This window comes from Fonsecaea multimorphosa (assembly GCF_000836435.1).
Source record: "Fonsecaea multimorphosa CBS 102226 unplaced genomic scaffold supercont1.27, whole genome shotgun sequence".
NCBI lineage: Eukaryota > Fungi > Ascomycota > Eurotiomycetes > Chaetothyriales > Herpotrichiellaceae > Fonsecaea > Fonsecaea multimorphosa.
Genome location: NW_015971661.1, coordinates 27,434 through 42,900, shown reverse-complemented (window position 1 = coordinate 42,900; position 15,467 = coordinate 27,434). Strand labels below are relative to the sequence as shown.

Sequence of the window (15,467 nt, the reverse complement as noted above, 5' to 3'; positions counted from 1 at the left end):
CTGAGACTTCGACGCAGCGACAGTCTCTCCAGGCGCCCTTGACGCCTTGTTTGTTACGCCTACAACTACTTTACGAGTACGGGCTGCGACCGAACGCGCACCGACCACGCGCACAAAGCCCTCGTTCCCAATTGGATCGAATATCCACCCTTGTCAGCTGAAGTAAGGCGTCAAGTAAGCAACACCCGTTTATGGAATGCGTTGACCGACTATCCACCACCCCTAAGATAGCCGACGAGGCTGCCTACGTCCGCAATAGTGATCCGCGACCTCGTTTTCGAGCCCTTTGCTAGCCGTACAATCGTATTTTGAAACACCCGTGGCGGACCGAGACAATTGTACAGGGTTTAGTGGATGCGTTGTCGGCTCGAACATCCTTTGACACACATGTGCTCGCAATCGTACAGTAACTCCTAGATCCATTTGTATTGTTGCTAGATACTCGAGGATCTTGGTCCCACCTTATGGAACTTCCAGAAGGTTGATATGAAATCTGCCATCCTGCTGTCCTAGAGAGCCGAGGTGCACTGAGTTGAGAACAACAGTAGCATCTCTTTAATACCACAAGATCGGGTAGTCCATTTCCTGGTGCACGCAATCCGCCCAATTTTCAAATGACATGTCTGTCAGAACCAACGGTGAACCACGGACACTGCCAGCGCAGCGCTAGCACTGCTTCCACCCGACTTGCATCTTCATTGTTCGCTTCTTCACAGAGCCTTGAACAGCTCCATCATCTACCCATCTCGTTTGAGGAAGTCCTCTGCCTCTTATTTCCTCTTCAGGGCCCCCTTTTCAGCTTCTCCTGCGAATTCCGGCAGCCGTATCCATATCTACGATGGCCAAACCCGTCTGGCAAGGCAACCACCCCGTCCGTCAAATCAATCCCGCACGACCGTTTTACAGGTTCTGCGCAACAGGATTAGGCGCAGCAATGTGGTTCTTTGTGAGTCGTCGCCAAAAAAAGAAGGACTACCGCCGAGCTTCTGCAAGTGCCCTGCGAGCTGACTGATGGGTGATGTTGTAGCTGTTCTACCGAGCGAAGCAAGACGGGCCTGCGTTACTCGGACTGAAGCACCCTTGGGACCATTAAATATGAATAGGGCGGATGATCGATCCAAGAGATGATTCACCGTGAAGATGAAAGAAGCAGAGAAAATGTTCTTGAAGTAAAACCGGGACAGAACGAGACAAGAAGCCCCATGAAGCCGAAAGGGCAATCAGCTGTCAAAACGATCGTCGAAGCCGGGAACAGCGCAAAACGCAAACAGCCACACACACTGTATATGCGGCTGATAAGCATGGACCGGCGTTTATTGCAGGGGACACCAGGATCACACACGCTCTGCGCATCGGTCCTGGGAAGAGGGGACAGATCAAAGCATATTACCCGGTTTCCGCGTTTGCCGGAGTTTGCTCTTGTGCATAAGACAGACCCAATAGCCACCTCTGTAGGAGATTTGAAGGCTCAAATGAAAACAGCAAACCCCCTTGCTCTCTGTGTCTGTGGTAAAACTCTTAAATTCTTGGATTTCACACGGTCCCCATCTCCTCCTGGGGTGACGACCTACATTTCTATATTACTTACCTCTGTAGGAAAAGAGGTCTGCGAATTGGATTTGAAAAAAAAGGATGATGTATGTACGCGGTATGCAGAGCACTCGAGTCAGCGGGATGCTGGGGCAGCGTGGATAAATGTATCTAGACGACTTCCGTACGGAAAGAGGTCCAGCATACGGATCAAGGGAGAATCTAGACTTTTCCTTTGATTGCAATTTCCTTCTTTCGCTGCTTTGTTACTACACATACATACAGTCCCCTCTATATACCTAGGTATTTATGTGGATATCTTCGGCAATGAGCTTGTACTGTTTCCTCTTTTTCGGGTGTCCCGGTCTCAGCCTCGTTTTGAGCCGCCCAATGTATTTCGCCAGCAGAGGGAAAAAATACTGCTCCGCGAGATAAGCAATGGCAAAGCCAGCCACGGCCAAGACCAGCAGAAAAACTTCATAGTCCGCCGCCATCTCCGTCAGGTCCATGAAGTCCGCCAGCCACTTGGCCGGATCGAGGAGCATGTACAAGGAAATCAGCAGGGCCGTCACAATCGTGACGCAGAAGGGCACGTTCGTCGCCAGGGATTGTCGGAATGGCGGCCCGACGCTGAGGACGACGCTAGAAAGTGTGTACTGGAAACACGACACCAGAAAGAGGGCCGTGTTTTGGGAGTTGTCGACGTTGGACTTTTCCTTGTTCAGTCGCGGTGGTATGTACCAAGGTTGTTGTTGGACCGTCTCGAACGCGACCAGTTGAACAAGGACCGAAAGCACAATTTGACCCAGCAGCGGGGTCAAGACCTTTCGTGATACGAGGCTTGCGGTAGGACGCTTCTTGCTCAGGACGGGATATGCACCGGTCCAGCCCATGAAGATCGCCAGCGGCAAGATCAACGCAAGGTCGATGAAGAGGAACTGGAAATCTCCCAGGTTCGATGCAGACGCGTAGAGGAAGCTGACAGACGTGAACTGAATGGCCGAGTACAAGCTCATGTACTTGAAGCAGCAGAAGCTGGTTACCAAAGCAGCACGGCCTTCCTTGATCAGGGCGGGCACGCAGGAAATGTCAAAGATGTGGCTGGTGAACGGCGCAGCGACAGATGCCTCAGCTTCTGACAGTGAGACGCCAACGTCTGCAGCCTTGAGCGCACCGCAGTCATTGGCACCGTCACCACAAAACCCACAGCAGTAGTCGATGCTCTGTAGCTTCTCAACAAGCTCGTGCTTTTCATCTGGAGACATTCGAGCGAAGACTGCGCCTTTGACGAGCATACGTTGCAATACCTCTGTGGATCCAAAATCGATGATCCAGCGGAACGCATCGCCAGTCACTGCCAGGGTATAGTCGCCGATGGCGATTGCATCGTATGGAGCTGCATTGTCATCCTCGACTGGTAATGGCTCAGGTAGCAAAGTATGTTCATCAAGTTGATAGATTTGATTGTCGACACTTTCCCAGCAGATACGTGCTTTGCCATCCATTTTGTCACCCTCAATGAAGTGAGGCACAAAACAGTGTGCATTGCGATCAATGATGCCACACTCCCTCGCCACGCTGATGGCAGTGAGAATGTTGTCACCCGTGCACATGACATTACGGATTTTCGCTTCGTTCAGTTCTTCAATGATTTCAGTCGTGATTTCCTTGAGCTTGTTTTCGAAGATGATAAAGCCGATCAGCGAAAGACGTGATTCAGCTTCAGAACGTTCCATGTTCTGAACGTCGTCCCAGCTGAGTCTCGAAATGTATTTCGAAGCACAGGCGATGACTCGGAAACCTTTATGGGTGTAGTAGTTCAGCAGGTCGTCAAAGTCATCAGGAATACTTGATGCAGTGCAGATGTCTTTCATGACTTCCGGTGCACCTTTGACGTAGATATTGACACCTGGGTCACTGTGCTGCCGCACAACGACACTGGCTCGTCTTAGGTGCGAGGCGAATTCGAAGGAGCGCAATATACCCAGTTCGACGCGCACCGGGTTCTCATTGTCCTGAGAATCTTCCAAATCATACTCGAAACCATGTGGAGGACGTGCCACGCTTGGTGCTGTTTGATGGGTTCCAGGTTCGATAAAGTGGCTCGTGCTACGGGAACCCTCTTCAAACGACCATTCGGTAAATTGAAACATCTTGAGATCAAGTGGGTCGCCGATCAATTCGTCCTCGACCAGCCGAAGGGAATGACAAGTAGCCATCGTGTACAGCATGTTTTTGTTGACTCGATAGTCGACCGTCGGATCACGATCGTAGGAAGCTGGGGGAAGAAGCTCTCGCGCCTCTTCCAAAATGTCCCCAAAGCGTATCTCTGGATGTTGTACAAGCCGTACGCCGAGAACATCAAGGCCGTCTTCGGTCAAGGTTCCAGTCTTGTCGAAACAGACTACGTCCAGTTTTCCGGCGACATTGACTCTTTGTGGACTGATGCAGAAAATTTGTTGCTTTCTGAGTCGGGATAGGGCGAAGTTCGTTCCAATAGTTAAAGTGGCCGGTAGAGCGGGAGGCACCACGATCGTAATGAGATCCAATGCTCTGACAATGATCAGATGCCAGGCGAGACCGAGCTTAACAAAATTGATGAATGAAGCAATGAACCCGATCCCCGCGATGATACCCATCACCGAAATGTACCGGAAGGAGTCACGGTAGAACTTGAAGCCTGATGGCTTAGGGAAGAGCATGGATCGTACAAGAGCACCTTTTGTTGTGTTGAATCCAGTACGGACCACCATAGCAAGAGCAACAGCCTCGTCGTCCTCGGTATCTTGCGGTCGCCTTGCACGAATGATTTTCGTGCCGCAGAAAAGGAAGTGACGAGCCACACTTGGATGGATTGACGTTGCACCAAGATCAATGTATGGCAGGGCTTCGTCAGTGATGGGGATTTTTGAAACAGGAATAGATTCACCTGCACAGTCAGCTTGGAGATGGGCAATTGTCCTTGGAACTTACCGGTAAGCATGCTTTCATTAATGATACAATCGCCTGCGAGGAGAAGACTGTCACAGGGAAGCTGTGATAGAGAAGGATCAGAGACCTCATATACATCTCCAGGGACAAGTTCACTTGAAAGCGCGGCACGCCCTACACCCGAGTCAGTACCGACCTGATCCTGAGGACAGAGAAACTCACAGAAGCCGTTGCGGAGAACGCGAACATCGCACTCAAAGCGCGAGATCTCCCTCAATCGTCGCATTGTCTGTGAGGCCATCAGTATTTCCATTAGCCCGAGCTGGGAACATGACAACGCGTACCGAACGAGTCTCTACAACAGTGGTGGTGATGGAGAAGACAGAAATGAGAAAGATTGCCGCGGCGTAGTAGTAATACTCGTCCATTGACCAGAGGATAAGACTGGCGACCTGGAAGATGTAAAAGGGATGAAAAGCCTTGCCCGAAAGTCAGCGCTGAAGGAATGACAGAGTTTGGGAGCGGCAGACCTCGTCGAGGAGTAACTCCGGAATAGTCTTCTGTTGGATCTCAATCATATTCTTGCCAAAAACTTGGTCTCTCGGGTCTCTTTCTTCAGTGTCAAGACCCTCGCGGAGAGCTTTGACTGACACCCATTGTGGATCCCACCAGTCGTTGTTCAGGACGAATTTATCTTCAACTGGGTAATACAAGAGCCTCATGTACCTGTAGTCAAGATACCGTAGGCGCCGCAACTCCGCGTCATTGTCGTATCGATATCCATTGAGCTTTTCCTTGCCGGAGCGTGTGAAAACGGATGACATGGGATGCCCATAATCCTCGGAAGCCACATAATGAACCGTAAATTCACCCCATTGATTCTGAAATCTCTTAGCCTTCTTCTTGGGACGCTGTCGCTCTGGGCCATAGCTCACCTCTACGACCACCCAAGAGCATTTTCTGAGGGGTGATGAAGATCCAACGAGAGATATGCGCCACCGAGGCACCCAGCGAAAGACGAGATAACCGATACCCGCTGTGAAGACACAGATGGCCAGGTAAGCCAAATAGCCGATAGTGGACGTCGTAAATCCAGCTATAGCCATTGTCAGATCCTCATTCTCAATGTATAGCTTTTGACTGAAGTTGCCGCCATCCTCGTGTCTCTGGGTGTCACTCCGCGTCGAATCGTGCCTATACAGGAGCGGTTCGTCGGCCGACGTTCGGTATCTGCTTGAGCTCTTGCGGTGGGATGTGGTAGGCTCAAGACCAGCTTCCAAGTCTCGGTCCTCCGCAGCTATGTGGCCGTGCTCTTCGTCGCTTTCAACAGCCTCTTCGTCCGAGAAGACGTGCGGCGAGTCTTGGTCTTGCTCTGTAAAGTATGTGAACGAACTGATCGACCCAGCTCGCCTTCGGGGGGTTTGGTATGCGAACCCCGTCACGGAAGAAGGCACTGATTCCGCTAGATAACAAAGTCAGAGCGCATCCATTACGCGTCATCCGCTGAATCAAGGACTTACATATGGGCCCGGAAAAGACATCAGTGGTCGACATCTCGACATCGCTGACTATGCTTGCAGTGCTCAAATTCGAATCTCTTCTGTGCATTCTTCCCGCACTCGAGCTCCTCCTCGAGGGGCGTCGAGGTGCGCCCTCGGGATGCGAGCTGCTGTCCATGGTGTGAAGTGCCACAGGCACAATATTCCCTCGCGTCTCAACTCATGCTTTACTCAGAAAAATGCATGTGACATTTGAATGATGGGTGTTTTGGTGCAGCTACGCGGAATAGTACCAGGTAGATGACATCGATCTGGATGTGAATTGGGGGCCAAGTTGGAAGGTATGATGTTATGCGTGATGCGGGCAGAAGTTTTCCGCAGCCCTTTTTCTACGAGATACACTCAAAGGCGCCCAGTAGCAAGGTACTTAGGTACTGTCTCTATCATTTTGTGCCCAAAACAAAGGCCAACAACTACGACTGAATGATTGTTACAAGGTGCTGTATGTACTTATGTAAATATACAAGGGGTTTACCATTGTAAAGTCATCTCGAACCTCTGCCTGAGACGTACCTTGTAGAATAGCTGGACTACTATGTATTTTTTGGCGTAGGCACCGCAGGCCAGTGACACCTCGGGCCTTGGGGCACTCACTCACTCACTCCTTCACTCACTCAACTGGTCAGTGGTGATACGGCGCAGCGGCACTGCGCTAAGTTCGCACGGTTCCCCCCACCAGCAAAAGCGTGGGACTCGGAGGCAAAACTGATTTATTGCTGTGCATTTGACGCGGCCTGGCCAAAAATCTTCAATCCTTCCATTCTATTTTCTCTGTTATTGCCAACCTCATTCACTCCGGAGCAAAGGAACGCTCTTCTTCCAGCCTCCCTGGAAATCATTCTCGGAGTGTCTCTCGGACAGCCACGAAACCGCTAGCTGAAAAGGCGAAAAGCTTTGAAAGGCCCAACGTCAACTCAACGTTTGCATTTCTCCCTCAACAAGTCACGAAACTCAACCTCAAATTGAACCCTTTGAATAGAGAGCAAAATGGCCGAAATACCCAAGGCTAGAAATCTGACCGCGCCTACGCCGCAGAACAGTACGTCTTGACCTCTCGCTAGATGTTGAATGTCGCTCACAGTTCTCCAGCGCCTGCATCTAATGCGCCCATTTCCTCACACGCCACTGCTCCTAACGTGAGCTCTATTGCTGAAGGTGAGAAACTGCAAAACGTGCCATCTCCGTCTTGAAAGTTAACCTATTACAGAGGATCTCGATCGTGTTGCCGCCGCCTCGATATTTGCAAAGAACCCCGCGCTTGTCTCCATGATGCAGCAAAAGCTCGGTTCCCTCGTCGGCCGATCTTCAGGATACATCGAATCCTTGCCGGCTCCCGTCCGCCGCCGGGTTACGGGACTGAAGGGCATCCAGAAGGACCACGCCAAGTTGGAGTCAGAATTCCAAGAAGAAGTCCTCCAGCTGGAGAAGAAATACTTTGCCAAATTCACTCCACTTTACGAAAAGCGTGCTGCCATTGTCAATGGCGAGGTAGAACCTACCGATGAAGAGGTTGAGGCTGGCAAAGCCGACGAGGAGGAAGAAGAGCCCGAAGAAGATGCAGACAAGGAGGAGAAAGCCGCAGAGGACATGAAGGGTATCCCGGAATTCTGGCTCTCTGCCATGAAGAACCAGATCTCGCTGGCCGAACTCATTACGGACCGAGACGAAGAAGCCCTCCGGTCCTTGACCAACATCCGCATGGAATACCTCGATCGCCCAGGTTTCCGCTTGATCTTCGAGTTCGCCCCCAACGATTTCTTCACCAACAAGACCATTTCAAAAACATACTACTACCGAGAGGAGAGCGGCTACGGAGGCGACTTCATCTATGACCACGCCGAGGGCGACAACATCGACTGGAAAGCGGGCAAGGATCTTACTGTCCGTGTGGAGAGCAAGAAGCAGAGAAATAAGAGTAAGCCACAACCTTGGTTTGTGTGGTTGCTAATCGCTGACACCTACTACAGACACCAAGCAGACCCGGGTCATCAAGAAGACTGTACCCACCGAGTCTTTCTTCAACTTTTTCTCGCCGCCCGCTGCCCCGACGGAAGACGAAGAGGACCTCGCTGAAGACATCGAAGAACGACTCGAACTTGATTATCAACTGGGAGAGGACATCAAAGAGAAACTCATTCCTCGTGCCATTGACTGGTTCACTGGCGAGGCATTGGCCTATGAGGAATTCGAGGAGGATGCCGAAGACGCCGAGTTCGAGGACGAAGACGACGAGGATGACGAGGATGAGGAGGAAGCCGAGTCTGACGAAGACGACGAGGAAGAGGGTGGGAAGCCTCGGTCTCAACAAACCTCAGAGTGTAAGAATCAGTAAATGGAGCCGGGCAATCCTCTGATGAATCTACAACCCGGGCAGATGTGCTTTGTGAGCAGCAGGCGAGCGGGTCTACGTGATGTTGTTGCATGCAGCAGGATCGGAAGGATACGGTTCCAATATTTGGGATCGAGTCCCGGAATGACCCGCTCCAGGCATAATGGGCGTTCTGAGGATGATGCTGTGTTGATCGATTCGTCGATAATAGGTCGAAGGGCACAGCGGGCGAGCAAAGTCCAGCGGCGTCCTTCTACCACTCCCTACATGAATTTAAGGTCCAAAGTCTGAAGACGGCGTTCACGGGTATCATCACAACAGAGAAGAGCAACAGATTTCTTTTAGTCAGTGACAATGCGAGTCCAGTATCCCAGCAATACCACGTCTAGATACCGATAGTCTCTATAAGCAGGTGACTTCGACATCGGCGACAAAATAAAAAGGGCGAGTTGGTTCATGTACTCCGTACTACGTGGCGAGCCGACTTCACAGTAATGAATGGCACATTCTGACGAGAAAAGGGTCTTGACCTGCCCAGAGACACACAGGTATCCGTCTCGCCGTATCCTTATTGACAGTGTTAGCTAGTGGATCTGATCTGGCGGCCATCTCATTGCCATCGAGAGACCATGGCTGCATCCTATCTCAGGTCTGGTCGGTAGTTCGGCGTCGTCTCCCTGCAACTAAGATCTCTGTAATGTCCGGTTTTAGGCCATCCGGGGGAAGATCTCGTGGAAGACGCAAGGAAGGCTGCCACAAGCGTCTCGGACCAACCCTCGAGGATGCAGATGATATGTTAGTGAAAAAAAGGGGGTGGCCACTTTTTGTTGAGCCCATCGCGGACAATTTCTGAAGGGCCCAGGTGGATGCCAGTTGGATGCCAGGCACCCAGAGGCTGGTGCCAGGGCCCAGGGGGGCTGAGGAATCAGAGAGGGATGGAGCTCGCGCTTGTGACAAAGGGGAAAGGCGCCAGATGGCGACGGCCGTTTGGGGTTCCTTTGGCTCTGTTGCGGGCTTGTAGTGGTGCTAGTAGTTGGTGCTTGTGCTTAGGACGCATGGGGGAGCGCGTCTCGTTAGAAAGACCCGAGTCCCTGAGAAACTTTCTGACACCTCGCACGTCAAGTGAGAGTCCCCCCAAGAATTCACAGCCGCACCTGCGAACCCTAGAGACCGTTATTTTGGATGGTCAGTTTAACATCTCATCCACACCAACTTTGATCCCATCTCTCTCATCTCTCACCCGGAACACTGCACGCATCGTTAATTCTCGTCGCTCCTTTTCACGCTGGGGGAGGGCCAGATTCCCCCGTGGTGTGTTTCTGAACACGTCTTTCGTCCCCCAACTCTCCTCCCAGTCTCCGAATACACATGGCTGTCCTCATCTCCAGCAGTTGAGAGTCCTATCCATACGTCCATCAGCAACCGCCCACGATGGCGAGCTGGGAGGTTGGCACTCGGGCTTGGTTCCCCAACCAGTCCGAGGGCTTCATTCCCGGTGAGCTTGCAGAGAGAAAAGACCTGGGTGACGGGAAGATCGCCCTCATCTTCAGCCTCTCAGATGAGTCCAAGCAGACAGTCGAGACCACCGAGACTGCCCTCCTCGACACTCACAATGCTTCCTTACCTCCGCTCATGAACCCTCCCATGTTCGAGGCGGCCGAAGACTTGACCAACCTGTCCCATCTGAACGAGCCGGCGATCCTGCAGGCAATCAAGCTCCGATATGCGCAGAAAGAAATCTACACATACAGCGGGATTGTGCTGATAGCGACCAACCCTTTTGCACGGGTGGACTCGTTGTACGTACCTCAGATGGTGCAGGTGTACGCCGGCAAGCAAAGAGCATCACAAGCACCCCATCTGTTTGCCATTGCCGAGGAAGCATACACAGATATGTTGCGGGACTCACGGAACCAGACTGTCGTCGTCTCTGGCGAGTCGGGTGCCGGGAAAACGGTCAGTGCCAAATACATCATGCGGTATTTTGCAACTCGAGGGGCGCCCGGGCAGACTAGCAAGGGGACAAAAACCAGAGCAGATGCCATCAGCGAGACGGAAGAGCAAATTCTGGCTACTAATCCGGTCATGGAAGCCTTTGGCAATGCAAAAACGACGAGAAATGACAACTCTTCACGATTTGGAAAATACATTGAAATCATGTTTGATCAGAACACCGACATCATTGGTGCCCGGATAAGGACATATTTGCTTGAACGATCACGACTTGTCTTTCAGCCATTGAAAGAGAGGAATTACCACATCTTCTACCAACTTGTCGCCGGAGCGACCGAGGAGGAGAAACAAGAGTTGGGCTTGTTGCCCGTGGAACAGTTCGACTATCTGAACCAAGGCAATGAGCCCATGATTGATGGTGTCGACGATGCCGCCGAATTCGCAGCCACGAGAAAATCCTTGACCACAATCAACGTTTCCGGGCCCACTCAAAAGGAGATCTTCCGGGTCCTTGCTGCTCTCCTGCACATCGGAAATATCAAAATCACCGCCTCTCGCTCAGACTCGACCCTCTCCGCCAGCGAGCCTTCGCTGGTTCAGGCCTGCAGTATACTGGGCATTGATGCGACCGATTTTGCCAAGTGGACGGTCAAGAAGCAGCTCATCACACGTGGTGAGAAAATCACCTCAAATCTCACACAGCAGCAGGCCACCGTCGTGCGTGATTCCGTGGCCAAGTTCATCTACTCTAGCCTGTTCGACTGGCTGGTGGAAACCATCAATCACGGTCTTGCAACTGATGATGTCCTCCAACGGCTGAATACTTTCATCGGCGTGCTTGATATTTACGGCTTTGAACATTTTGCAAAGAATTCCTTCGAACAGTTCTGCATCAATTATGCCAACGAGAAGCTCCAGCAGGAATTCAATCAGCATGTATTTAAACTTGAACAGGAAGAATACATGCGTGAAGAGATCGACTGGACTTTTATTGATTTTTCCGACAATCAACCGTGTATCGATCTCATCGAAGGGAAACTCGGTATTTTGTCTCTCTTGGACGAGGAATCTCGATTGCCTATGGGCTCGGACGACCAATTTGTCCTCAAACTGCATCATCATTTTGCTGCAGACAAGCAGAAATTCTACAAGAAGCCCAGATTCGGAAAGTCGGCATTTACAGTTTGTCATTATGCACTGGATGTTACCTACGAGTCTGATGGGTTCATCGACAAAAACCGTGACACTGTCCCGGATGAGCAGATGGAAGTGCTTAAGAAGTCTACAAATGCCTTCTTGGTTGACGTGCTGGACGTAGCTGCGGCGGTGAGAGAAAAGGACACCGCGCAGACATCCTCCAAGACCGTTGCCCCCGGAGGCGGACGCCGAGTTGGTGTCGCTGTTAATCGCAAACCGACTCTGGGAGGCATTTTCAAGAGCTCTCTCATTGAACTCATGCAAACCATCAACTCCACCGACGCACACTATATTCGGTGTATCAAACCCAACGAGGCAAAGGAATCGTGGAAGTTTGAAGGACCTATGGTGTTAAGTCAGCTGCGGGCCTGTGGTGTTTTGGAAACTGTCCGCATCAGCACGGCCGGTTATCCTACACGATGGACGTACGAAGAATTCGCTCTCAGGTACTACATGTTGTGCCGTTCAAATGAATGGACAACCGAGATCCGTACGATGGCGCAGAACATTCTTGTCAAAGCCTTGGGAAAGCTTGCCCACGAAAAGTCCGACAAGTACCAACTTGGTCTTACCAAAATTTTCTTCCGAGCAGGCATGTTGGCCTTTTTGGAGAACCTTCGTTCAGCTCGGTTGAAGGAATGTGCCATCATGATCCAGAAGAACTTGCGCGCAAAATACTACCGGCACAAATACCTCGATGCTCGACAGTCAATTCTCAATTTCCAGGCTGCTACTCGTGCCTTCTTGGCTCGAAGAAAGACCGAGGAAACAAGACGGACCAAGGCGGCGACAGACATTCAAAGAGTATGGCGAGGACAGAAAGCGCGCAAAGAATACATTCGAATCAGGAACGATCTCATTCTATTCGAATCCATCGCCAAGGGTTATCTTTGCAGGAAAAATATACTCGAGACTCGCATTGGGAACGCTGCGGTCGTCATCCAAAGAGCGTTCCGTTCATGGCGAGCATTGCGTGCCTGGAGGCAGTATCGCAGAAAGGTCGTCATTGTACAGAATTTATGGCGCGGCAGAGTCGCCCGGCGCGACTATAAGAAGATGCGTGAAGAGGCTCGCGATCTCAAACAGATCTCCTACAAACTCGAAAACAAGGTTGTGGAGCTTACGCAGTCCCTTGGCGCGCTCAAGCGAGAGAACAAGTCGTTGGTTTCCCAACTGGAAAATTACGAGAATCAGCTGAAATCTTGGAGGTCGAGACACAATGCTTTGGAGACACGGTCGCGCGAGCTCCAGAGTGAGGCAAACCAGGCTGGTATTGTAGCAGCGCGCTTAGCTGCCTTGGAGGAAGAACATGCCAAATTGCAAGCCAGCCACGATGAACATCTGGGCAACGCGAAGAGACTCCAAGAAGAGGAGCGGAAGCTTCGGGAGTCATTGAAGGTCTCGAATGCGGAGCTCGAGAGCTTGCGACAATCAGTATCCACGCACGAAAATGAGAAAGGCACTCTGCGGCAACAGATCAACGAGCTGCAGGATCAGCTTGAGATTGCCCGACGGGCGCCACCTCCACCCGTTGCGAACGGAGTCAACGGCGAATATGCCAATGGCACCTCGCAGCTCGCGAATGGCCTTATCAACCTCGTTTCCTCCAAAAAGCCTCTCAAGCGGCGCAGTGCAGGGGCTGCCGAACGAAGCGAACTCGACAGATACAGTGCAGCATACAGCGCCCGTCCTGTGTCGATGGCGATCGACTCTCATGCCAAGACTCTCTCTGGTTCCACATTCAACCCTGGTCTGGACAGTGTCGAGATGGAGCTCGAGAACCTACTTGCTCAGGAAGAAGAGCTCAACGACGAAGTCACCATGGGTCTCATCCGAGGCATCAAGATCCCTCAACCAGGCGCGAATCCTGCCCCGACCGACAAAGAGGTTCTGTTCCCGTCTTACCTTATCAATCTGGTAACGTCCGAGATGTGGAACAACGGCTTTGTCAAGGAATCAGAGCGCTTCCTCGCCAATGTCATGCAGTCGATTCAGCAAGAAGTCATGCAACACGAAGGCGAGGAAGCTATCAACCCCGGGGCGTTCTGGTTGTCCAACGTCCATGAGATGCTGTCGTTTGTCTTCCTCGCCGAAGACTGGTATGAGGCGCAAAAGACCGACAATTACGAGTACGACCGGTTGCTTGAGATTGTCAAGCACGACCTGGAATCTCTTGAGTTCAACATCTATCATACCTGGATGAAAGTGTTGAAGAAGAAGCTGCACAAGATGATTGTACCCGCCATCATCGAATCGCAGTCGCTGCCCGGTTTCGTCACCAATGAGAGCAACCGCTTTTTGGGCAAATTGCTCCCCTCGAACAATACTCCGGCCTATAGCATGGACAACCTCCTCAGCCTCCTGAATAACGTCTTCAAGGCCATGAAAGCGTACTATCTCGAAGACAGCATCATCACCCAAACAGTGACTGAACTCCTTCGGCTTGTGGGCGTGACGGCCTTCAATGATCTGCTTATGCGTCGCAACTTCTTGTCGTGGAAACGCGGTCTGCAAATCAACTACAACATCACTCGTATCGAAGAGTGGTGCAAGTCTCACGACATGCCAGAGGGGACTCTACAACTCGAGCATCTCATGCAGGCCACCAAGCTGCTGCAGCTCAAGAAAGCAACTCTCAATGACATCGAAATCATCCAGGATATCTGCTGGATGTTGTCACCAAATCAAATCCAGAAGTTACTCAATCAGTATCTCGTCGCCGATTATGAACAGCCCATCAATGGTGAAATCATGAAAGCTGTCGCATCAAGAGTTACGGAGAAGAGCGATGTGCTGTTGCTAGCTCCCGTAGACATGGAAGACAGCGGGCCCTATGAGATTGCTGAGCCGAGAGTCATCACCGCCCTGGAGACGTATACTCCATCATGTATGTATTGCCCGAACCACCCACCTCTTACTAGCCTATTTGAAGCAATTGTTTGGACTAACATCGAGGTTAAACAGGGCTCCAGACACCTCGTCTCAAACGGCTGGCGGAAATTGTCTCCGCTCAAGCTATGGCTCAGCAAGAACAGGGAGGTCTTCCTGACGGTGCGATGGGTGAGCCTGAAGCTATGACGGCGCAATGAAGTGGTCGACTTGGTCCCGGCGCCGGTCCGGGAAGATGTTGATCGCGGAAGCGAGATTCAAAAGCAACGTTTTCTGATGATTACACGTGGAGGAAACAAGCACCTAATCCATGAGTTGTTGGCGTCCATGGCTCCGACCTTGAGCGATGAAGCATCAAGAGCTAGAGCAAGGATGCTCATCATCGGGGAGTTTCTCTGCAAAGAGGCCAAAGCGAAGAAGGCTGAGGCGAATAATTATACACACCTTTTGGGCATAGCACTGTGGAGTTTACAAGAGCACTTGGGCGTCGTGTGCTTCTGGCGAAGGAATTGCGGATTTGGGCGCGGCGTATTTCTGCTGTCTCTGACCATGTATGTCAATGTTAATGTCAGGACGGAGCTGGAGACAATAGGAACCAACAAGACTCGGGTCCAGCCTAGCCTTGAATTGGTTCTCTCCGTCTCTTTTTTATTCTTCATACAAAAGCTCCTCCTCCACCCATCGTTTTGTTTCTGTCATGCCGGACCCGCAGACCCCCAACCTGCGGCAGCTAAAAGTCGGCATTTTCAAATATGAGTAATGTGCGGTGTTGGAGAAGGAGAAGGTTGTGCTCTTCATCAAGGGGACAAGTATTGGGGGATGGAGTCCTTTACTCCACGACATTATTCTGTAACATAGTGGACTATGCCGACCCTCAAAGTCTCAGCAGCCAATCATCATACTTGAATTCAATCCCTACTCGGTATCTTGTGGGGTGCGGAGTTCAGGAGTAACGATAACGGGGGTATTGCGGTGGAGTCCATCTCCCAACTGATGTCTTAGGTTGCTGCACTAATTAGTCCCGCCCGCTCTGGTTTTCCGTAGGTATGCACAAATTACTCCCTCCCATATTTGACACC

General features: G+C 51.4%; 3 protein-coding genes across 3 annotated transcripts; 2 read left to right on the top strand and 1 right to left on the bottom strand.

The window, feature by feature from the left end:
- Positions 1-1,829: 1,829 nt before the first annotated feature.
- Positions 1,830-6,138, bottom strand: Z520_09934 (uncharacterized protein; the record flags this gene model as incomplete). Its single annotated transcript, XM_016780428.1, has 7 exons — positions 1,830-4,459; positions 4,504-4,635; positions 4,684-4,750; positions 4,806-4,940; positions 4,992-5,342; positions 5,397-5,923; positions 5,982-6,138. 7 exons carry the CDS (start codon positions 6,136-6,138, stop codon positions 1,830-1,832), a joined length of 3,999 nt encoding a protein of 1,332 aa, XP_016628347.1.
- Positions 6,139-7,007: 869 nt separating this feature from the next.
- Positions 7,008-8,352, top strand: Z520_09933 (uncharacterized protein; the record flags this gene model as incomplete). Its single annotated transcript, XM_016780427.1, has 4 exons — positions 7,008-7,059; positions 7,110-7,175; positions 7,228-7,935; positions 7,988-8,352. The coding sequence occupies 4 exons, from the start codon at positions 7,008-7,010 to the stop codon at positions 8,350-8,352; spliced, it is 1,191 nt and encodes a 396-aa protein (XP_016628346.1).
- Positions 8,353-9,780: 1,428 nt separating this feature from the next.
- On the top strand, positions 9,781-14,588 carry Z520_09932 (uncharacterized protein; the record flags this gene model as incomplete). The annotated part of the gene is made up of 2 exons (XM_016780426.1): positions 9,781-14,386; positions 14,464-14,588. 2 exons carry the CDS (start codon positions 9,781-9,783, stop codon positions 14,586-14,588), a joined length of 4,731 nt encoding a protein of 1,576 aa, XP_016628345.1.
- Between the last annotated feature and the right edge of the window lie 879 nt (positions 14,589-15,467).